The 24,767-nt window shown below is 52.6% G+C and overlaps 1 protein-coding gene across 1 annotated transcript in view; it reads right to left on the reverse strand.

Moving 5' to 3' along the window:
• PREX1 (phosphatidylinositol-3,4,5-trisphosphate dependent Rac exchange factor 1) overlaps positions 1-24,767 on the reverse strand; it is a 176,302-nt gene that overhangs the window by 42,997 nt on the left and 108,538 nt on the right. Inside the window, exons 6-13 of the mRNA XM_043480441.1 lie at positions 24,559-24,720; positions 16,182-16,315; positions 10,212-10,330; positions 9,464-9,613; positions 8,924-9,071; positions 2,735-2,835; positions 2,201-2,304; positions 2,005-2,054 (exon numbers count right to left, since the gene is read on the reverse strand). Coding sequence (XP_043336376.1) covers positions 2,005-2,054; positions 2,201-2,304; positions 2,735-2,835; positions 8,924-9,071; positions 9,464-9,613; positions 10,212-10,330; positions 16,182-16,315; positions 24,559-24,720 — 968 coding nt within the window. The remainder of the gene's footprint in view (positions 1-2,004; positions 2,055-2,200; positions 2,305-2,734; positions 2,836-8,923; positions 9,072-9,463; positions 9,614-10,211; positions 10,331-16,181; positions 16,316-24,558; positions 24,721-24,767) is intronic.

Raw genomic sequence — 24,767 nt, forward strand, 5'->3', positions numbered from 1 at the left:
TTCTCCAGCCACGGGTCAGAGGCCAGGGAGTCCGGCCGGACCCGCCCCTCACTCACAGCGTCACCTAGAGCAGGTCTGTCCCAACCCAGGACCCCATCCTCAGGCGGCTCTAAGGCTTCGGAAAAGCTCCCCAGCCTGGGGTTCTCCAACAGGAATGACTATGCCCCCCACCCCACAAGGAATGCTTGGCTGTGTCTGGTGACATTTTTGGCTGTCATGATCTGACCAGGGTCGGGGGAGGACTAGAGGTACCATCAGCATGTAGCAGGTACAGATCAGATGCTGCCAAGCACTCAAAACTGCCCAGAACAGCTCCCAAACAAGGAACGATCCCGCCCAAGACGTCAAAAACGCTGAGCCTGCGGAGACCTGATTTACTCTTGAGTAGCGAGAGAAACTTTCAGTTCTTCCCTTTTTTCTTTCGTTTCGTCGTTGACATCCTTGCGTCTAAAGGTAACAAAACTATGTCGACATGGAAACATCTCTCCAGGGGCTGGAGTGGGCAGTCAGGACCAAGCAGGGGGCAGGGGTCTGTGACGGTCCTGGTTCTTCACTCTGACCTGTCGTAGCATCTAATTCCTGCCAAGCTGTGGTAGGAAGGGTTGTGCGGATCTTGCAGCCAAACCACAACAACTGCTCAGCTTCTGAAGCCGACGCAAACGGGTTTCTGTGGCCAGCCCTGTTGGGGCTGAGAAAGGCCGGTTTGGGGAGCTCTTCTCGGGAGCTGGGGGGCCCGGCAGGGCACGTGTGCGGTACCTGGGACCTGCTGCCGGCCCGGCCACTTCCTCCTCCGGGGGCGGACGGAGGGGCCCCTCCTGTGAGTTCTGAGCTGGACCGGGCCGGCCCACCTGGCTTCTGGGCCTGCGCAAAGGGGCTCCCTGGGCCTCACCTCCAAGGGGAGAAGACCCTTCCTCTCCGCTCCTGAGAGGTGGTAAGTGCTGTCAGGACAGGGGGCAGAGGCCTCTACAGCTGGTAAGGATCACGTCACCCTCCCCGGCCCTGCATCCACAGCCACAAGCTTCACAGTAGACAACCACAAATCACGAGCACTGCACAGCCCTCACCATGTACCGGGCCACACTCAGATTCACGCCTCGTCACTCAGAGTCACACTCCAGGGGTGTGAGCTACGCTTATGCCCATTCCACAGATGCACAGAGGCAAAAGAAGCTAGTTACCTTTCAGCCACCACTCAACAAACATTTCCTGAGGGCTCCTTGGCCCTGGACCAGCACTCTCCAGTATGCGGCTGTTTTCCAATCAATCAGTGTTACATCAGAGTTCAGATTACACTCTTCAGTCTCAAGAGCGTGAACGTACGTGTGACTAGTGGCCACTGTCTTGGGCAGCACAGGTACAGAGTGCTTCTACCAGTGCGGGAAGTTCTACTAGCCAGCGCCTCTTTGGGTGCTGCTGAGGGTTTGGGGACACAGTGGTGAGCAAATTCCCTGCCTTTGGTGAGTGTAGAATTCAGTGGGGGAAGACAAGACAGTATACAGACCAAGAAATAAATATAGAGTATGTCAGCCACTGACAAGCTTCAAGAAGAACACCAAAATGAAGGAAGGAGGGTGGTATGTTCCAGATGTGATATTTTAGAAAGGTGGTCAGGAAGGCCCCTCTGACTTGGGGACATTTGAAGGAAGGAAGGGAGCAGATAGGTAGGGAAAGAATATCCTAGGCAAAGAGGACAGCAAGTGCAAACGCCCTGGGATGGATCCTATTATTATCCCCATTCCACAGAGGGAAATAGCTGCTAACCAGCTCACAGGCTGAGATCCAAACTCAGCCTGTCTGACCCCAGAACTAACACCCTTCACCACCACGTTGCAGTGTCTCCCAACAGATTAACTCACTTGACCCTCATGACAAACCTACAGGGTAGGTGCAGTTATGAGTCCCATTGGATGGAGAAGGAGACCGAGGCCCAGAGAGGTTAAGTTACTGGCCCAAGGCCATACAGCTGAGAAGGGGCAGAGGTGAAGCTTGGAGAGAGTAACTTACTTGATCACAGGGGTGTAAAGGCTATGGAGACGGCAGTAAAGCCTCACACCCTGAAAGAGAAAAAGGGGGAGTCTGGGATCAGGCCACATTCTCTGGGGGGCCTGCAAATCCCGGCCGATAGGAGGGTGTGGGGAGCAGAGGGGGGCGGGCAGGGGCAGTGGGGTCCAGACAGTGGGTCAGGGCGGAGGGTCCGCACCTTGGACATGATGTCCTCCAGCTCGCTCCGGGCCTTGTAGGTGCCGTCATCATAGCGGAAGCGGTACATCACCTGCTCGTTCTTAAACTGGTGCTTGTCAGAGACTGGAAGGACCCAGGGCTGGTGAGGCCGAGTGCAGCCCCCCGGCCCCTCCCAACCCACACCCCCATCCTCACCCTCCACCCAGCCAGGCTCCATGCCAAGTGCAATTTCACCAAACCCCCTGCCCACGCTCCAACTGGAAACTAAAACTTCAATGGTTCTTGCTATTTTTTGCAGGGACAGAAAGAAAATTCTCCTCCCTGCCCGTAACTTTACGAGGCCACCTTGCTTTGTGGGTGCCCCGAGTGAGTGCTGGATCTTCCAGCCCTGTGAGCAGTTTTATAAGGGCAGCCACGTCCCCGGGCCCACTCTGCACCCGGGAGACAGGCGGCCGCACAGCAGAGTAGAAATGGACCCTAGGTTAGTTCTGCACACGGCTGCTGAGGTCTGACCTGCCTACCCCTCAGCCACCCAGACCCAGGACCCACTCACCATGGTGGATAATACCATTCTCCAACAAGGCTTGGCCCAGGTTCACTCCTTCTTCCGTCTTGCTGATTTCACCAATTTCTAGGAGCCAGGCAACAAACTCACTGCCAGAAACATAAGATGCAGTTGAGAGGACCACCCCCATCCTGGGACCATAGCTGCCAGCACTGAACTGGCCTGATCCCACCCACTCTCAGGAATGACAGCCAGAACTGCCTATGGGGAAGCAGAGCTCAGGCTCGGGGTTCCTGCTGAAAAGTGAAAGTTAACGTGGAAGTCGCTCCGTCATGTCTGACTCTTGGCGACCCCAGGGACTATACAGTCCGTGGAATTCTCCAGGCTGGAATACTGGAGTGGGGAGCCTTTCCCTTCTCCAGGGGATCTTCCCAACCCAGGGATCGAACCCAGGTCTCCCACATTGTAGGCAGATTGTTTACCAGCTGAGCCACAAGGAAGCAGAGGTTCCTGCTGAGGACGGATGTTTTCCCTCAAGACCAATGGCAGAGAGGTGGGTGCAAGCAGACCCCAGGCCCTGCCTCAGGCTAACTGGATGGATGGATGGAAGGATGGATGGATGCAAGGGAGGATGGATGAATGGATGGATGGATGGATGGATGGATGGATGGATGGATGGAAGGATGGATGGATGCAAGAGAAGATGGATGGATGGATGGAAGGATGGATGGATGCAAGAGAAGATGGATGGATGGATGGAAGGATGGATAGATGGATGGATGGTTGGATGAAGGATGGGAGGAAGGATGGGTGGAGGAATGAAAGGATAGATACATGAGTGGATAAATGAATGAAAAGTGAGTAGGTAACCAGATGATTCAACAGATAAATGACTAAGTGGCTGGGGAGCTTAGTGGGTAGGTGGGTGGAGGGGAGCATGAATGGATGGATGAGTAAGTGGAAAAACTACAGTAGATGGTGGCGGGGCGGGCAGGTGGGAGATGGATGATGGCTGGATGGGTGAACAGACAGAAGGAATGAAGAAATCAATAAGCAGGAAGAAATAAGGACCCAGAAAGATGATTGTAGAGAGTCAGGAGAGATAATTATGACCAAATCATGTCATTCTCCCACTGAAAACCCTCCAATGAGCTGCCTAGTTACTCTCAAAAAAACATGCAAATTCTGCCCACATGATGACAAGGCCCTGTGTGAACTGTCCCCTCATCTCTGTTCTTTTCACTTATTCTGCTTTACCACACCCACCGTCTTCCACGCTTACAAAGCATGCCAAACTCCTGCTTGCCTTAGGGCCTTTGCACTTGCTGTTCCCGCTGCCAAGACACACCCTTCCCCAGCTCTTCACATAGCCCTTCTCTTTCATCTTTAGGTCTCAGCTCAAACATCACCTCCTTGAAGAAGTCTTCCCCAACCACCTCATCAAAACACCCAACCCCCACACAAACCATCCCATCTTTCAGTTATACTTCTTTTTTATCACTCATTGCTAGAGTTGTACCCTTTACAGATTTGTGGATGCGTTTATCAGCCGTCTCCCAGAACCAGAATGTCGTCTCCATGCAGATGGAGACCTGTTGTCTAAGTCACAGCTCTACGTCCCCGGCACCTGGAAGAGGGGCCCAAGCACAGCAGGGCAGAGTAACCTCGTGAACAACCGAAGGAATGAGCCATTCAACAAGAAGGGACATTCTGGGGGAAGCAGGAAGGCCTCAGCAAGAAAGATGTGCTCACAGGCCCAGAGGAAATGAGGCAAATCCAACGTGACTACCCAGCGGGGCAGGGGCTCAGCCCAGACCCCAGGTCCCAGCTCTCGGGGGAGTGTTCGGGGCTCCACGCAGAGCTCAGCCCAGTGGAAGTCAGCAGGAGAGGGGAGAGCTGGGGACGCAAGGCAATCTGTACTCAATGAAAGTGGGTGGCAGTTGGCCAGAGCACGGAGCTTATCGAAACCAGCTGTTCCGCCTCCAATTACAGGGCCAGCGGGGAGCAGGGCTATTTTTAGCTTTCCAGCGTTTGGCGGAGCAAAGACCTGCCTTATGTGTAGGTAGTGGGGTGTGCCGAGGCACTCAGGGAGCCCCAGCGCAGGCCAAGGCGGGCGTAGACGAAACAGATCTATTCTGCAGAGCGGGAGCCCCGAGTGGGTAAGAGATGGTTCTGGGTCCTGTCCGCCCCCAGCCCTATTCCCCAAGTCCCCAAAATCAGTGGCAGAAAGAAAGCTGCCGGCAGCTGGGGGAGGCAAACAGATGTGGAGTGCCCACTCTTGGAAGCTGAGAGTCGGCTGCCAGCTGCCCACCAGCTGTCCCCTCAGGGGCCACCTCTGCCCGGACCGGCAGCCCTGCGGCCAGGGTGGGGGAGAGACAGGAAGCCCCCTGCAGCAGCTGCTAGCGCAGAAAAAGGCAGCCCAGAAGACAGAGGAGCCGAGACCCAGCTTTCTGCCCCCAGTTGAGTCTCGAGCTTTTTTGAGGACCAATTTGCTGGGCAGATTTGGGCAAATCGCTGTCCCTCTCTGGGCCTCCAAAGGGTCCATCTGGCAAGTGGTCCATTCAGGGACCCTCTGGATTTTGTCAGTAATTTTCAAATCACACTGAATCTTGAGCTGGGGTCCAGCGTTCAAAACCAGACACCATTCACCTCTAATGCAGGGACCCTGACCTCTCGTAAATGAGTAAAAAGGGCCAGGTGGAAACTCTGCTGAGCCAGCCAGCACTTCTGAAGACACAGCCACTCAGGGCGGCCAACCGTGGCCACATGGGAAGACTAAAGCATCTTATGACTTTTCAAGAGAAGCCAGAAATCCAGCGTTTCCTGTGAAATCTCCCAAATGTTAAATGTGGATATTGAATACCACGTTTTATGGAAAACACGTCTGCAAACCGCACTGGGTCAGCGGGACATCGTCTGCCTCCACGGGGGTGCAGGGAAGCGTGCAGGCAGGAGGATCAGCCTCTGAGTGAGAAGAAAGGTTCGGAAGCCAGCCGGCCGCCAGTTGGTGGGGGCCAGGGCATGAGGAGCAGCGAGATCCAGTCTTCCGGAAAGACGTAACTGGGTGCAGGGTGGGGGGCGCTGGGGACGCAGGGAGCAGATCAGCCTACGTGGGCAGGAGCCGGAGAGTCACGGAACGGGGGCCTGGCTGAGAGTCAGCATGCGTCAGCCTTCATCGCTCTTCCTTCCTGCCCCACTATATCATGCACCCAGTAAACATGGGTTTCACCTACTGTCTGTCAAGTCCAAGGCTGGGCATGGGGGACACACAGGCACGCCTGGCAATCTTCCCGGGAAGGTCCCTGAGTGAGGGCCAGTGTCCACTCACTCTCAGTACGAGAATCCCATTTCTCTTGCTCATCTCCTCCATGGCCTTGAGCTCCATGAGGGCAGGAACTGGTGTTTGGGGGTGGGTTATGTTCACCCCTGTGATTCCATGGTCTGAAATGCTTCCGGGGGCTGTCTGCAGCAATGCCTGGCAAATCATTATCACCTACTACGTATTGACGGGGCTTCCCTGGTGGCTCGGGGTAAAGACTTCACCTGCCAACACAGGAGACGCAGGTATCTTGATCCCTGGGCTGAGAAGATCCCCTGGAGAAGGAAATGGCAACCCACTCCAGTATTCCTACCTGGGAAATCCCATGGACAGAGGAGCCTGGCAGGCTACAGTGCATGAGATCGTAAAAGAACTGGACATGCCTTAGCAACTAACAACAATCGTGCACTGATAATGGCAGTCAACTGCCTCACAGTGTCACGTGAAGATGAAAAGGCATGGCCGCGTGGCCGCACCCGGAGCAGAGAGGGGCCGCCTGACCATGTCCCTAGGGCCGCTGGTTCCTTCCACCTGAGAGGACCTGGGTCCCAGCCGAGAAGAAAGAGGACCGACCGCAGCCCCGGACTGGGGGCAGAGCAAAGCCTCCAGGGAGGTGAGTTCCATTAGCACGATGATAAACAAGCTTTAGTCCTGGCCCTGTTTCAAATGGGCAATGAAAGAAATCTCCCTAATCCTTCCTGAGGAGACAGAACACTGCTGAAGCTCTAATCACAGACCAGTTATCCCGTCCGGCTGGACTAAGCTCTCCGAAGGGTTTGTCAAGGGGCGGGGAGGGCCTCTGACCCTGGGGGGCCGGAAGCACACCTCTCCTAAGAGAAAAACCTCCTTTCTTGCCCAGGGATTAGGAGATTAGCTGATGGAGACCAACCAGGCTGCCCCTTCCCGGCTTCCCGCAGGTCTGGGGCCCACACTCGCCCCTCCACAGAGCCTCCCAGGGAACGTGGAGCCAGGTCACTGACCTGAGAACAGATCCCGACTCAAAGGCATTGCTGCCACCTCTCAGGGTCTCGACGACCCTTAAGGGCCCCTGGCTGCTGCCAGGCTAACACCCCTACCCCACCCCCTTCCCCAGCTTCACACTCTGTCTCCAACTGCCCATCCAACAACCTTTCAATATCTTTCAACATGCAAATGTCTACGGGGTGTCTCAACCTTATTAACATGTCCAAACCGGGGTTCCAAGTCTCCAAGTCTCCGCCCCTTTCCCCACCTGGCTTCCAGGTCACCGCGCTCACCCGCGTGCCTCCCGCCTCTCTGCCAGCTTCCTCTGTCTCCTTTGATAGTTGCTCCTCACCCCCAGGGCCCAGTCCATCCCTACCTCATTTCTTTCCGGCCCTCTTTCTACTCATCGTCTTGCAGATTTCATTCAGTTTCATGACTTTGGAAACCATCTAAAGGCCCACATGCCCTGCACTTAGATCTCTAACTCAGACTCTCCTCCCTGAGTAAAGATTTCACATCCCCCTAGCAAGTCGACATCTCCATCTGGGGCCCGGTCTATATATGAGCATCCAAACATCCCCTGGGCTGTACCCCACCCCCTGAAACCTCCCTGCGTCTCCCCCACAACTTCTCAGCAAGCAGCCATCCGCCCTTCCAAGTACTCACAATCCTTAATTCCCTTCCTCCCTCGCCCCGTCAGCAAATGCCATCACCTTCAAGATGACCCAGAATGTGACACTCACCCCCATCTCCACGGTGACCACCCTAGACCCAGTCACCTCTCCCCTGGTCTATGATAACAGAATAATTCCAGCGGCTTTTATCCCAGGCCTCCCCAAAAGCTTTGGGGATGCAAGTGGGGTATAAGTTAATGAATTCTAAACAGAACCCCAGCTTCACAGGCAAGCTTCTCTCCCCACAAGCTTTGTGGGGCCCCAGGCATTCTCCCACCCTCTCCAGAGCGTGACCACCAGGTCTAACACACAGCAGGGCCTGGGAACAACTGGATGGTTTTACAGGGACTGCAATTCTTCTTCCGCTTCTCCCAATCCCCAGCCTGCTCCCCCAGGTGAATGAGATTTAAACCTGGGTTTAGGATCCAACCCCGACTCACCTGCATTCTGGCTCTTTGATCCTCGGTTATAAAATAGCAGCAGGGGCAATAACATTTTATTATTAGGAAATAATGTAGTTCCCAAACAGGGAAATTGGAGGCCCCAACTACTGAAAGCCATAGGAGAACTGCCTCCCCTTATGTATCTCCGGAAGGGAGGTCTTACCAGACACCCACCCAGCCAACACCTCGATCTCAGACTTCCCGCCTCTAAAACCGTGAGAAAATACATCTCTGTTGTTTCAGCTGCCCAGACTCTGGGACTTTGTTAGGGCATCTGAACAGACTAATTCAAAGGTCTACATTTGCTCTTCCGGCCCTTCCAAAACCTTTGAAATCAACTCTCTGCATTAAATACCTCTTTGCTTAACATAGCTACAGGGGCTTCTCTTTGCTTAAATGCTAGAGCAGCGTTTTTCAACCCATGGTGGGCAACCCTCTCGGAGTCTGTGGAAGTCTCACTCAGCAGTATTTTTGAAATGGAGAAATAAGTAGAACAGAATAGACACAAATATTTGCAGGGTGTATCAAGTACAGTAAACGTGAAACTTTGGCTTCAATCATACAATTAATGGGTTGTATCTGTGTACCCGGTCACAATATCAGCATTACATTTTGCACTGAGCCGTGGTCAAAAACATTTGAAAGACCTGATATGGGGACCTCACTGTGCCTGACCTTCAAGGGCTGTTCCATAAGCATTTAGGGTGCTTTAGTGGCTCTGCCCAGGGGGGCTCCCGAGGGAAGGGACAGAGCTGGGAAAAGCCAGGTGAGTGCAGATGGTCTGCCCACCTCCAGCCGAGGCCCAGGACCCAGGGGAGGGCAGGGCGGAGGCACTCACTTGCCGAGGAAGCACTTGGGGACGGTGCTCAGTTTTCTCCGACGGTCCTTGATGAGGTTCACCTTCTTGTTCATCATCATGTGGTACAGCTTCTCCCCCTTCTCCGCGATCATGACATAGGCGTCGCGCTCCATGCCCAGCTTCAGGCCTACGGAGGAGACACGGTCAGCACCAGGCACTGGGAGCAGTGGGGACAGGCCTGCGGATCCCGAAAGCCTGTCTCCAGCTGACCCCCCACTGCCACCAAGAGTCCCTGGACGACCAACCATACTGGCATGACCTTGGGCAAGTCTCCTCCATTAGCCCTCAGTCTTCCCATCTGTCTAGTGGGCTAAGCCAGATAAGCTGAGCTCCCACCAGGTTATCACAGTCGCAGAGCTCCTACCCCTTCAAAGACCTGCTTTTTGGTAGGTGGCCCCGATCTCTCTGGAAAGGAGAGACACAGCTCTGTCCCCAGACACAGCTGTCACTCGACAGGAGGGATCAGACTGGGGGAAGCCATATACACTCCCGGATCCAGGAAAGCCCCCGGCCACGCACTCTCGCGCTGCTCCCGCTCGCGGATGATGGCGTCCAACCACTTTTGCTTCTCCTCCGCCGTCTTGGCCATGCAGACAAACCACTTGTTCTTGGCCGTGTTGTGGATCTTCCAGCCGTTGGTGACGGTGTAGCCATTGCTGTGATAATCCGCTAGCGGGGGCAGGAGGCAAAGAGAGGAGGTCAGCAAGGATTCAGCCATAGAATTCAACATTCATCATTATGTGCTTACGAGTGAGGTCGTGGGACCAGCCCTGCCTGCTCCAGAGAGACAGGGTGGTGGGCACAACAATGGGACCGGGTTTGGCAGCTAAACTTACCACCCTTCAAATGCTCCCTCTCCTATCTCTTCCCTGGTAGACAAGGAAGACCTGCCCGTAAAGAAGTCTCCCAAGCTCTCAATTATAGGGGCTTCATGCAGGAACGACTCCATGAGAGACACCTGGTGATTCTCTGCCTGCTTGCCCGTCTCCTTCGTGCACTTTAGGTTGCTTAAAACCCTAGTGCAGGGGCTTCCCTGATGGTCCAGGGGTTAAGAACCCGGCTGTCAATGTAGGGGACCTGGTTTGGATCCCTGGTCCGGGAAGATTTCACATGCCATGGGGCACCTAAGCTGGTGTGTGCTGTAACTACTGATCCTGTGCTCCAGGATCAGTACTACTGAGCCCATAAGCTGCAACTCCTGAAGCCCGTGCTCCGCAAGAAGCGGAGCCACCACAGTGAGAAGCCCACGCAGCACGGGGGGGCCTACCTGTCCCGTCCTCCACGTTCTCCACCTCCATGACCTCAGTGTTGATTCGACCCCGGAAGATGTACAAGGAGCCGTTGATGGATTTGGTCCTCTTGGTGGATTTCTTGCCCCCCGTGACCCTGAAAGGCAGCGGGAAGTCAGCGTCCCCTCCCTGTCCCCTCCCCGGGCCTCAGTCGTCTTCAACAGGGTGAACGGGAGCAGGACGGTCACACAGAAGGACACCCGGGGACAGGAGCAGAGCAGGAACTGGCTCTGAAGCGTGGCATTTTGGCTGGTGCTGGGGTGACTTGAGCAAGTCACTTTTCCACTCTCAGCCACAGTGTCCTCATCTGGAAAATGGGCTAATAACCTTGCTGACCTCCCAGAGCTACTTTTGAGCCAACAGGAGATATGGATGTGAAACCAATAAGAAGCAATAGAAACCCCACTCTTCTAAGGCTAGAAAATGGGTAGAGGCTCTTAGGGTGTCTAACAAACAGCAACTTCCTGAAATAAAACCAGAATGGAAAGGAACTCCATTTCTACATGAAGAAATCTGCACCTACCTACCTACCACTGATTCACTCGCTCAGGTGAATTCTCACACACCTACTCCGTCACTTGACAAACCATCTGGCCAGCACTTCCTCTAGGAAGCCTACCAAGGTAGGATCAGGGCAGTCACTCACCCATGCATTCAACAGGTGATCAAGAGAATACCTACCAGGCACTATTCTAGGTGCTGGGTCTGCAGCAGGGAACAAAACGTAGTCTCTGAGACTACGTCTTCCAATATGGGAGGGCAAGAGGCACCCCCAAAGCTCTCCATCATTCCCCCTTCCGGCTCCTACCCCCTGCAAGATTAACCCACTATCCTGATGGCAAACCTCATGGATTCACTTTGCTGTTTTGGAACTTCACATTCACGGGATCACACAGGGTGATGGTGATGGACGTTTGGGTCGGCTTCAGTTTGGTGCTGTGCCTTATGTTCTGGGCACGTGTCTTATGAAGAACACACGTGTGTGTTTCTTTGGGTTATCTACCTAGGAGTTGAATTTCTCAGTTATAAGGAATGCCCACAACTGGCTTTGGTAGATGCTGCCAAGCCATAACAATTATCCCACCCCAAGCAGCGTACAGACATTCCAGTTGCTCCACCGTCTCCATGACTGGTATTGAATTTCTCATTCTGGCCACTCTGGTGGCAGAGAGGAGTGTCTGAATAAAGATTTCATCTGTATTTCCCTGGTGAATAATGAGGCTGAGCACTTTTTCATGTTTACTGGCCATCTGGTGTCTTCCATTTGTGAAATGACTGTCCCTTGACCATTTTTCTGTTGGGCTGTCTTTTTCTCAATGATTTATAACAGGGCTCAGCAGATTTTCTTCTGAAAAGGAACCAGCGTGTAAATATTTTCAACTGGGTGGGCCATATGGTCTCTGTTACAACTACTGAACTCAGCCCTTGAGGCATGAGTGGGTCCACAGACAACACAAAAATGAATGGGCATGGCTATTTGCCAATAAAACTTTATTTATAAAAATAGGCAGAAGGCCAAAGTTGGCCTATATATTATGGATAGGATTGCAAAGTGATAGCAAAGATCTTCTCCTCCTCTGAGGCCTGGTTTTTTATTCTCTTCTTGTTGTCTTTCAAGGAACAAAAGTTCTTAATTTTAATGTAGTCTGATAAATCTCTTTTTCCTTTATACTTTCTGTACAATTTAAAAAATCTTTGCTTAACCCCCAGATCATGAAGACAGACTCCTATGCCTTCTTCTAGAAGCTTTATTGTTTTATTGTTCACATTTAAATCAATGATCCACCTGAAGTTGACTTTTGTATATCGTATGAAGGATCAAGACTCATCTTTTTCCCGCTGGATATCAAACTGATCCAGCACCATATACTGAACCACACTGGTACTTGTGTTGAAATTTAAATGACTGCTTTCACGGAGGTCTATTTCTGGACTCACTACTGCACTCCATTAATCTGTCTGATTTTACACCAAAACTACACTGTCTTAATTACAGCAGCTTCACAGCAAGATTTGGTGTCAGTAATCAAAGTCCTCTATCTTTGTCCTCCTTCAAAACTGTCTTAGCTGTCTTTGTCTGTTTGTGTTTCCATGTAAACTTTAAAAATCATTTACGTACATAGACACACAACCTCCCTCCTGCAATTTTTATCGGAATCCCATTGAGGTTCTAGCCAACGTCTGATAAGAGAATGCAAAGCACTTGATGGTGATGTGGAGGTGAGGCAGGTCAGAATGAAGGACAGCTAAGACTCTGGCCTCAGAGCCTGAGTAAATGGTGGCGCCCTTTATTAGGAATGAAAAAGACTCAAGGAGAAAAAGGTCTGGAGCAGATGTTGCAATGCAAAGCAAGAGTCTTGGAACTTCCCTGGCAGTCCAGTGGTTAAGATTCCACACTCCCAACGCAGAGGGCACAGGTTTGATCCCTGGTTGGGGAACTAAGATCCCACATGCCGCATGGTACGGCCTAAATAAAATGAAGAATCTTGTTTTAGACCCAAGTGAAGTGTGAGCTGCGTGTTACAAAACCAAGGGGAGACACAGTTTTAGATTTCTCCTACTTTACACACCCTGTACCAGGCATCATTCTAACCACCTTACGTGTTTTATCTTAACCTGTAAAAACAACCTCATGAGATGGAGAGTGTTTTCACCCCCACTAAACAGACAGAAAGACAGAGGCTTAAGAGTTGACATAGCTAGCAGGCGGCAGCGTCTCTGTATTCTTAACCACTACATATTGCTGACGCCTCCATGATCTGAAACAAGCAGCTGAGACACGTGAGACTTAGCTCTTCTGTGCCCAGTTTCCTCTTCTGAAGAATGGGGAGGTGGGCTTTTAAAACTCTCCCTTCCACTTCTGACACCCGAGAAGCCTCTATTTTTATTTTTTTTAATATGTATTTCTTTGGCCACCCGGGTCCTAGTGGCAGCAGGCAGGATCTTTGCTGTATCTTGGGGAATCTTTCATTGCAGCTTGCAGACTCAGTAGCTGAGGCACACGAGGTTAGTTGCCCCTCTGCATGGGGGATCTTAGTTCCCCAACCAGGGATGGAACCTGCATTCCCTGCATTGAAAGGGGGACTCTTAAGCACTGGACCACCAGGGAAGTCCTGAAGAGCCTCCAGTTTTGAATCAGACCAGAAGCACTCTTGAGTCAGAGACCTCTCCTGACCCATGACCCAGATTGGTGGTGCCTGGCGAAGACATAACGGGAGGCAGACACCTACCAGCATCGGGCATTTCCTGGGACCACATCAGAGTCAGGCCGGGAGCTCCATCCACCACTGACGGCCCCACCCCTCCGAGACCTCTCAGAGCCCAGCCCTCGGGCTCCTGACCCGGTACAGGAAAGGTGGCAGCCTGCCAGCTTCCCCCGGGTGACACATGCCCTCGGCCTCCAGCCGGCACCGCTCACTCGCAAGCCGGAGGCCAGAAACGGCGTTACAAGAGCTCGGGCGGCCACAGGCCCGGCCCCGAAGGCCCCCGGGGGTCCAGCAGCGCCAGTATCAGCTGCTATCGCTCCAGCGGAGGAAGGGCCCGCGCGGGGGTGGCTGAAGCCTGAGCAAACTCGGCCAGGGCTGGGGGCCCACGGGGCCCGAAGGGACGTGCTGTTTTCTAAACCTCCGTGTTCTGGGAAAACGGCCTGCTTCAGACGGCCCGGGGAGGTGGTGCGGGCGGGGCTACCGGTGGATGCCGGTCGTGGCCTTGGCATCACCGAAGGAGGACTCTCAGGACGGCCCCAGTGAGGACAGGCAGGACGCAAGGCGGGGGGAGAAGGCAGCGTTGGTGGAGGGACAGGAGGACACGAGAGTCGCAGACAGACTAAGGGAGTGAGCGGGAAGAAAACGTCACGCGAGGAAGAGACACTGACCCAGCCACGCAGAGACGGCGAGGACGCACACGGAGGCCTCTGAGCAGAAGGAGCAAGGCCCAGGACAAGGAGGGGAGCGGGCAGAGGGAGGGGCCTGTGGCTGAAGCGCCTACTGTGTGCTAATCGCGCCGAGTAGGAACTCGTCACCTGCGGAGGTTAACAGTAACAGCAGCTACTCGTTCCGGGCACTTACTACGCGCCAAGCAAACTTAACAGGTCTGTCCTTCAAAACGGCTCTACAGGGTACACGATAATTCAACCTATTCCACAGGTGAGGAAATTGAAGCAGAGAGGCAAAGTCGCGGAGCTAGAGAAACAATAAAGAACTCGGCTCTTAACCAAACACTATTGTAAAGAAGGGGTTTTATGAACCCCATTTTACAGAAGAGAAACCCGAGGCTCAGAGAGGTCAGACTGCTGAAGGAGGACAGTGACACGTGTCCCCACGCCCACACTGAACACCGCTCACTCATCCCGTGGAACAGTTCCTCACCACAACCTTAGGAGGCCAGCGGAATCAGACGAGGAACACGAGGCTCAGGGAGACAGTAAGTGACAAGCCCAGAACCACGAAGGAAGGCGGAGGTGATGCTGAGAGTAAGGCCCAGATCTGGACCTCCCCTCAGCCCTAGCTTTTGCTAGATAAAAGAATAAAGAAGCCTCTGGCAAGTCACTGGTTCATCCCTGAAACAACATAGCAGGAAGAAGTTTCATTCAAAAAGGGCTGCACGAATCAGCTGCAACTGTCCTCTACCTCCTTGGCAAGAAAACTGAAAGGCAGGAATTCTCTTGGCCCACCAACCTACCCACCCACTCGTCCATCCAACCATCCACTCATGCCCCCTCCCCTCCGTCTCCTAACTTTCCCTCTCTCCACTCATTCATTCATCGCTCCATCAACTCAACCATCCAATCGCCCAACCTCCCACACCAGGGACTAGCCACTATGGCAACTACCAACCAACCATTCTTCAACACACCATCCAACAGACCATCTACCCACTAATCTCTAAACCTCCACCATCCACTCAGCTTCCCAATGTTATGACCATCCAGCCATCCATCCATCTACCCATTTACTTATCAAGGCCCCAACTCACCTTTCATCTAAACACACCTCTGCCAGTCCATCATGTCTTCATATCCATTCTCCAACGACCCAAACATAGATTCCCCCAACCGACTATCTATCCCTCCATCCAGCCAGCTCCTAAATTCCAACCACTCACTCATTCATCTACTCACTCATCCGTCCACCAATCAATTCATACACGCATCCACAAGCACTGTCCCCCGGCCTCCCTTCACCTACGTCCATTAATCTCCCAAACTTCCAACTATGCATCTATCCCTCCTCCCATTTGCCCACACATCCTACCAAACATCCATCCCCATCGGTCAGTCTACCATTCATCCACCCGTCCACTCACTCTACAAAGTTTAAGAAGCTCCAATGAAAGATGCAAAAATGAGAAAGACACTATCTTTCCCTCAAAAAAATGTAACAGGAGAAGGATCCCCTCCCCTCAAACCATCTATCTTTGGATCTTAGAATCACAGGATGTGAGTGCCACAAAAAAAATCTCCAAACTGCCATGATCATCTCAATCTACACTGTCCACCACAGCGGCCACAAGCCACATGTGACTACTGAGCTTAAAGGATGCCTAGCACAAATTGAGACGTGCTGTAAGCATAAGAGACACACTAGATTTTGAAGCTTTAGTGTACATTCTTTAAAAGAATGCAAAATACCTACTCAATCAATTTTTTAAACTGATTAGGTAGAATAATAATATTTGGGGATATACTGGGGTAAATAAAATATATTATTTAAATTCATTCCACCTACCTCTTTTTGCTTTTCTAAATGTGACTACTAGAAAATTTTAACTATCCTATATTCCTGAGAGTGCTGATCAAGAACAAATCCCGCAACTCAGAAGAGAAAAGGGAGGCCCGGAGAGGGAAATGACAAGCCGATGTCAGCCCCAGGAGAAACTGTCAAGACTGCAACCCGATCTCAGCCTCCTGACCCACCCCGGCAGCCCTGGCCCGGCCTCCAGCCACTCACCTGGATTTCCGCTTGCAATAGACAAGCAGGTTGTCGAAGAGGAAGAAAGCTCTCTCCTGGATGTTGCCTGCAGAGATTTTTAACAAAGTCCCTTGCAGGAGGAGCTGGGTGCAGATGTCCGTGAGGTTGGAGCCCTAGGAGAGCAACAGGGCGGGGGTGCAGTGTATGAGCTGGTGAATCCAGGGGAGCCCTTGGGAATACCCCTCTTGGTTCCCAGAGACAGACCTGTCCCTGACTCCCTCACAACCCCAAAATCTCAATGCACCACTGGAGGTGAACAGGCAGAAACCCAGTACCACCCAATCGACGGCTGCCCTCTGGTGCGTGCGCCAGAATAATGCTGGTAGGAGCTGACAGAGATGACCACCGCTCAGAGAGGGGGCTTGGGACTCCGCAAGGTGGAAGGATGCACTCAGCCCACACAGCCCAGGCTGTGCTTCGTTATAGGTTTTGTTGTGTTTTGTTTGGTTGGTTTTTTTGCCAATCCCCTCCCCGCTTACTTATTTGTGTCTTGACTTGTTACTTTATCTCCTCCACAAGACTGCCACCTCTGGGACTTCTCTGGTGGTCCAGCAGCTAAGACACCAAGCTCCCCAGGCAGGGGGTCCAGGTTCGAGCCCTGGCAGGGGAACTAGATTCCACATGCCGCAACTAAGAGTTCGCATACCACACCTAGAGCTCCTGCGTGCTGCAACTAAGACTGAGAACAGCCAAATAAACACATAACTATTTTTTAAATATTGGCAGAATTTGTTACATACATACAAAGAATGCCACTTTCATAAAGACAGGAAGCATTATCAAGCATCTATCAAGCCTTTGCCACGGTACTTCTAGCACCTCCCACACACTGTGGCACCCAGGAGGAGATCAACAAAGGCCTGCAGAACAAGTGACCAGTCCCAAGGGAACACCACCACGGGAAGGATTCCGAGAGCGCCCCCTCTAGCTGGGGACGTGAGAAGAGATGGGAACGGTTCCTGAATTCTGCCTGGTCATCTGTGCTAAATAACCAAGACGCTGGATGTGTGTGGGGTGCACCGAACCTTCGTGGGGCTCAAGCAGTGTGGTCAGGAAAGGCACTGGGGAGGCGTGGGAGGACGGCGAAGATAAAGAGGCTGAGGATACGGATGGGGCGAGGTCCCTGCTGGAAGGAGTCCTCGGACCCAAGGACCACACGGGTCCATCTGGAGCTGTGAGGGGACCAGGGCCGGGGCAGAGAGATCTTACAGTGATAAGAGAGAGGAAGCGGGAAAGAGACCTTGGAGAGCATGGGCCCCTGGGGAGGAGGGGTCGCAGACCCATGCTCCTCTTCCATCCTAGCAAGGTGGTTCAGCTGGCATGTGGCTGCCCAACCACAGACTCCACCTCTCAGCATCCCTCGCGCCAGGCGTGGTCCTGTGACGATATTCTGGCCAGCGTGCCCCACTCCAACATCCTTTTCTTGAGAGAAAACTGCCTCCCGTTTCTCCCTTATCTCCCCTTGCCTAGGCTAGAAGGTGGCCACAGACAGCAGAAGATGGCATCGGAAGGGACCAGGGTCCAGAAGGAGCAGGGCTGCCCCATGCCCAGCCTGCATCGCTACTGAGAAATAAACCACTGGGTTGTTTGCTTTTGTTGCTGTTTTTGTTTTGGCTGCATTGCACAGCATGCCAGATTTCAGTTCCCTGACCAGGGGTCAAACCTGTGCCCCCTGCAGTGGACGTGCAGAGCCCGAACCACTGGACTGCCAGGGAAATCCCAAGATTTTTATCTCACTTAAACTTATATCTCACTTAAACCATTATAGTCTCTCTTGTGTAGAGCCTCCAACTTCAAGTGCTTGATGTACTTTAAAAACATCAAAATAAGGATGGAGGCCCCATCCACAGGTGGGGCCTCTGACACTGAGGCCCAGGGGATATGACACGGTAAGTGTTTATTTTAGGGGAAATTCATTATGAACCTGCAGATCACAGAGTAGCAAGAAACCAAGAGACAAGATGCTGTCCCTGCCTGGAAATAAACTGAGGGGGGAAAGAGCGGGGATTCTTCGCAGAATCTCCTTCCCCAGACACTCAGCACCCAGGAGCGACAAGGTGTTCATACCCAAGAGAGGCCTGCCATCTCAATTATTTCTGAGACCCAGCACGGGGAACTGGTTTCGGCAACTCAGAAATGAGACTGTCTGCTAACTGCCCACTGCAATTCCCTCCACTGCTGTCAGAGCTGGTTTGCCTGGTGCACATGCGCCAGCTGGAAGCAACAAATCCCTTCACCCAGTGGTGCCAGACAGCCCCCTCGGGGTCTTGGGAAACCAGCTTCTTTGCAGTCAAGGGCTGTGCAGCCCAGGACACAAGCACATACCCAGGCACAGAAATCACCACCTGGACACCTGTGTGCCACCAGCAGACACGTGACGCCCACAGCACAGCAACCCAGCAAGGTAGTGTGCCTGCTGCTCCGAGGGTATGGGGGCAAAAGCAGCCCTTGGAGCCTCAGCAGCCGTGCACACAGGGAGAGCGCGACTCCCCGGTGATGAGACGCCATCCGCGGCCCACAGGGCAGCTCAGAGCAGACGGCCACGCCACAGTTCCTGCGAGGCCCCGTGCTTCTGTCTCCTCCGCCCACCTCACTCGTGCCGGCCCACCCGTCCTTCCAGGATCCAAAGGGGATTTGGGCTGCTTGCATGTGCTGTGCTTAGCCGCTCGGTCGTGTCCGACTCTTTGCAACCCCATGGACTGTAGCTCGCCAAACTCCTCTGTCCATGGGATTTTCCAGGCAAGAATCCTGGAGTGGGTGGCCATGCCCTTCTCCAGGGGATCTTCCCGATGCGGGAACTGAACCCAGGTCTCCCACATTGCAGGAGGATTCTTACCCGTCTGAGCCACCAGGGAAGCATTCCAATGCATAGTATTTTAGAATAACTATCCTCAGAGTAAAGGGGACACCCAGATTTGTAAGATACAGGGCACCAGCTGACGCCAAAATGAAGGGAACCAGTGCTGTCCTGCCCGCTGCCCTTCAGGGTGGAAGGCTGCTGGGGCAGGAACCTACCGCCGGGCCCGGCTGTAAAGAGCCCCAGACCAAGGCCAGGGGGCCGCAGAGAAGAAGCACACCCAGCTTGGCAAGTTGCTTCCCTGGCCTCGGCCAAGGGCCACGCAGAAAACTGCATCTGAAGTGCCCAGGATGCTGCAGAGGAAGACCCTCCCGCCCCAGCCCTGCTGAGAAGCCCAGCCGACAGGCTCCCCGGAATCCTCAAACCCAGGTCAGAGGTGGTGCTAAAGACCAGATACACACGAAGAGGCTGAACACCGCGGTGTCCGCCGGTCGGGGCTGCAGGCCTCCTTCAGACAGAGCAGTAGAGAAGTGACGTGCAGAGAAGAGGGCGAAAGCTAAGGCAGGCTCAGGGCTTACCACCTGCCAGCTCCGGTTCTAAGTATCTCACAGAACTCCATTCATCCTTACAGCTCTCATTTTACAGAAACGGAGGTTCACTTTAGGAAACAAAGGCACAGGAGAGCGAAGTGACTTGTTCAAGGTCATGCAGCTAGTCCGGGCTTCCCTGATAGCTTAGCTGGTAATAAAAAAAAAATCTGCCTGCAATGCAAGAGACCCCGGTTCGATTCCTGGGTCAGGAAGATCCCCTGGAGAAGGGACAGGCTACCCACTCCAGTATTCTTGGGCTTCCCTGGTGACTCAGGGAAAGAATGAGCTGGGAAAGAATCCACCTGCGTTGTGGGAGACCTGGGTTCGATCCCTGGATCGGGAAGATTCCCTGGAGAAGGGAAAGGCTACCCACTCCAGTATTCTGGCCTGGAGAATTCCATAGACTGCATAGTCCCTGGGGTCGCAAAGAGTCGGACACGACTGAGCGACTTTCACGACGACGACACAGCTAGTCAGTGGGTGAGCTGCGACCTGAGCCCAGACAGGCGGCCCTAACGCCCTACCCACTCACCTCTGCCACCTGTGCCCCTCCCGGACGGGGACCCAAAGCGTTTTTGATGCATTTGTTGGCCTGGAGCAGGGGTCTTCAGGAGGGCAAGAGCACAAGGCATCCCAGAGAGGGTGGGAAGAACATACAAGAACTTCTACTTATGGTCCCTCCTTTTAATGACTTTATGTTTTCCTCACGCTTCTTTCCCGCTGTCCCTCTTTGGAGGAGTGAGCAGTGGACAGTCTCTTAAACCAGGGCTTCCAGAGCCAGCAAGAGTGGTGTGTTCTCTCTTTTTCTTACTAAGACCATGCATGTCTTTTTACGACCGTGAGCTTCTCACGGAAGTCTGTGGAGCATCCCTTTGCGGGAGGGTCAGCCCACACTGGTACAAGCCCCGCCAAAGTTGCATGATGCTTTCTCATCTAAAAAAATCAAACAAGAAATCCTGCTTTGCAGCCACGGCTCTTCCTGACCTTTATGGAGTATTTACTCCGAACCAATAAAAAAAAAAAAAAAAAACACTGTTCTGAGCGCTTTGCATTCATCTAATCCCCGAATCCTCAAGTGACCTCCTGCCACTATCCAAACTTATCAGATAAGGAAACTGAGGCAAAGGTACTCTCCAAGCAGAGGGGGTGGGCCCAGACACTTACTCCCACACTCTTGTGACATACTCCCATTTCCTGCTGCTCAATAAAATGGATTTATGGATTACCTTATCTGGTTCTAACTAAACCAGTCCCGCAACTAAAAAGGACAATTGGCTTATAGAGGATCAGGCTAAGAAAAAACCACAGATCAGAGATCAAGCTAATGATGCAAGCCTGAGCACAGAGCAAGAGAGTGGCCAAGACAAGATCAACCTCCTCCAGAAACAAGTCCCTTGCCAGCCATATCCAAGAGAGAGACGACAGCTATCTAATCAGATTGGCAAGAGGTCAAACAGACTAGAAAGTATCAAGAAGAGAATCAGAAATTGGGACCTGCAACCACCTTTGCTCACTGTGAACGCCGCCCTAAGTCATCCTGTCCTGAGGTGCTAACTGCTGATGGCAGGCAGTTATTGCAAGCAGCTTCACAGTTAAACATTATTTGTTCTAGCTGGAACATATCATTTTCCCAAGTCCACCGTGAGGATCAAACTTGAAAACCTTTCTACTATAGAGAAAACTATGTCACATTTTCCTAAAATCATCTGTGTTCTATGCTTCACTTTATTGACAAAGTGACACAGAAGACTACTTTAGAGATACTATTTCTGAAATTAGACAAGTAAAAGTGAAAGTGTAGTCGCTCAGTCGTGTCTGACTCTTTGTGACCCCATGGACTACAGTCCACCAGGCTCCTCTGTCCATGGAATACTCTAGGCAAGAATACTGGAGTGGATTCCCATTTCCTTCTCCAAGGAATCTTCCCGACCCAGGGATCGAACCTGGGTCTCCCTCATTGTGGGCAGGCTCTTTACCGACTGAACCACAAGGGAAGCCCGAAATTAGACAAGTAGGGGGAAATGAGGCCAGGAGAATAAGACAGGCTTGCTTAAGGCAGGATCATCTATAAGTTAAAAGGCTGGACCCAAGGTCAAGAGCCTGCACCTCAGTCTTCTACTCTGTAAAATGGGGATAGCAACAGCCCTCTCTTCCAGTGTTGGAATAATGTGTAACACGTGCTCAGTAATTGCCAGTAACTCTTACTCTGGGTCACTTTATTTCCTACTGCACCCAGCAACACTGATCAAAATAAGGGCCATTCTCAAATTACAGATTTTTCAGGGTCAAAAGAGCCTCAAAGACCCTTAGTTCCTATTTCCCTAGGCATTTACCAGAAGGCATCTAGAAATCACTTCTGGTCTGGCTGCCAAACTGCTTGCTTAATGCTCTCCTCACAAGGGCCCACATGAGAAATTTTCTTTCTAGCTGGATGTCAAGAACTCTGTCTCCCAGAAGAATTGCCCAGCTTCTTCCTTTTTTGACAAATGAATGCTAAGTAACGTATGTGTCTTGCTCTTTTTACCTTGGCTGCCAGGAAGCTCAAAGCCTGAACAGACAGATGCTTAAACATGTCCACTGTATAAACACTTCAGGTTAGCATATTTGGTGAAAGGAGCCAAGTGACCGATTTCTGGCCAGTGAGATGGAAAAGGAAGTCCCTCCGGGGCTTCTGGGAAATGTTTTCCTCCACAAGGGAGGAGAACTGGGTCCCATCTTCTCCTGATTTGTGTCAGATGATACCTGGAGCTGAGCCATCATGGAACCACGGAGGGTCACAAGAAACCAAATCAGAGCTCTGGCATCATGAAGGTGAAACGAGATTCCTTAGAGGAAACACCCTAACTGACACAATTTTCAGTTGCAGGAACAGAAACCAAGCTAAGCATTTTAAGCAGAAAAAAATGAGGGCCTTACTCAATTCTTGGAGGGGCTAGAGCAGCCTGCAATCACAGCTGCCAGAAAGCCAAGAACACTGCAGAGCTAGCCCTCCAGAGGAGCCAGTGCCCCCGCCCTAACTGGGGAAAGGGACAACCAGACCCCCCACCTGCGCAAGCTGAGTATGCACGCTCAGTCACTTCAGTCGCGTCTGACTCTTCGCCCAGACTGTACAGCCCCCCAGGCTTCTCCGTCCCTGGGAGTCTCCAGTTAAGAACACTGGAGTGGGTTACCATGTCCTCCTCCAGGGGATCGTCCCAACCCAGGGATCGAACCCACACCTCCTACATTGCAGGTGGATTCTTTACTGTCAAGCCAATGGGAAAGCCGGCCCAAGCTGGTACTCTCAGGAAATGCTGCCCAAGCTGCTGCTGCCAGGCTTCAGGTGATGCAGCCTTAACTATCAGCTACAAAGCCACCCTGTCCTGCCAGACACACACCACCGACAGCGCAACAGAGCCCTTCCCTTGACACCCAGCCGCTGGAACCTGGGCCCTCTGCAAATGCGATCACAGAGAGCCAACACAACCACGACTGTGCTTTGCTGCAAGAGCAGAAGGGTGAGCTCTGTCCCAACCCCGCCTTCCAAATCTCACGCAGCTGGATCTGATCTTGCCTGATCCCATCCCATCTCAGGGAGTCTGAGAAATGCAGTTATTTGTTCTCCAGCCTCAGCTGGGCAGGAAGGAGAGTGGGCACAAGATAAACACTAATGCACAACCACCCACCTCCTTCCTAAACACAGGCCTCTCCCCTCTGCAGTCACACCCTCGACCTCCCAGCGATACTGTCTCATTTGGGACTCCCTAGCACAGGGACAGTGTTCCAGGAGGCCCAAGAGGTAAAGACTCTGCCTGCTAATGCAGGAAACACAAGAGGGGTGGGTTCAGTCCCTGGGTTGGGAAGGTTCCCTGGAGGAGGCAATGGCAACCCACTCCAGTATCCTTGACTGAAAAATTCCACGGACAGAGGAACCTGGCAGTCCGCAGTTCATGGAGTCACGAAGAGTCGGATCCGACTGAGCGACAGAACACACACAGACACAACACGGGGAGATGAAGTGGAAACCCCAAGTGAAGCAAGTGCCAGAAAATCCAAACGGCCTAAGGCAGACGATTCAGAGAAAAATCTACGTCCGAGAGTCCTTCCCCTTTAGTCTCACTCTCCCATTCCAGCTGTACTTACTCAGACATTAACTTTTTTATTTATTCAGATTTTCCCATTTCCTTCTACAGATTTTCAGGAAAGCTCTAATAATTTAAGGGAGCCACAAACAGAGGAGGATCAAGAACCCCATCCCCTGATAATCATGGCCACAGTAACATCCATGTGCTTGTACTAAGTCGCTTTCTGTTGTGTCTGACTCTCGGTAAGCCCCTGGACCACAGCCCACAGGACACTCTAGGCAAGAATACTGGAATGGGTTGCCATGCCCTCCTCCAGGGCATCGTCCCCACCCAGAGATCGAACCCGTGTCGCCTGCATCTTTTGCATTGCAGGCAGATTCTTCCCCACTGAGCCACCAAGGAAGCCCAGTAACAGCCATACCTCCCATTCATTGAGTACCTACTATGTACTATGTACATGAACGAAAGCAGGGTTCAGAGAAGTTAAAAGACATTTGCCTAAAGCCACCGTAAAAGAGTGCTAAAGCCAGAATTCTGTCCTGGAGTGAACCCTTACACACGACCCTTGACCTTGGCATTCAAAGGACACCAGGCGGGTCAGGAAGGAGAGTGAGGGAGAGTGACTGGGGGTGGGGTGGGGAGAAAAACTAAGGCTCCAAAGGCTGATGCCGTGCAAAATGCGGCCCCAGGGTGACCAATTTTTTAAGAGAAACTTGAAATCCATACTTTTATGTGGACCTCACTGAAAAATAATTAAACTTTTTTTTTGCAAGCAACATGTAGGCCAAACAAAATATGCTGCAGGCCAAAGCTGGTGCCCAGATGGCAGTGTGAACCCACAGCTGCGCACTCCCCCGGCCCGGGTCTGTCTCCAGCCCAGAAGGTTGCTCCTGCCCCAGACACACCTCCCAGCCTTCGATGTGTGACTGCAGCTGCTCCAGGGCCTCCAGCTTCTCCATCTGCCGCTTGGTCTCATTGATGTTGGAGCAGACGGTCTTCATGGCCTGCAGGGCGCTCTGGACCGCGGGGTGGTCGGGGTGCTTGCCAGGGGTCCTCTTGGCCAGTTCCTAGGTTAGAGGAGAGGGCAGGGGTGAGCGACCTCAACCCAGAGGGC

Source organism: Cervus canadensis, chromosome 10 (assembly GCF_019320065.1).
Source record: "Cervus canadensis isolate Bull #8, Minnesota chromosome 10, ASM1932006v1, whole genome shotgun sequence".
Lineage (NCBI taxonomy): Eukaryota > Metazoa > Chordata > Mammalia > Artiodactyla > Cervidae > Cervus > Cervus canadensis.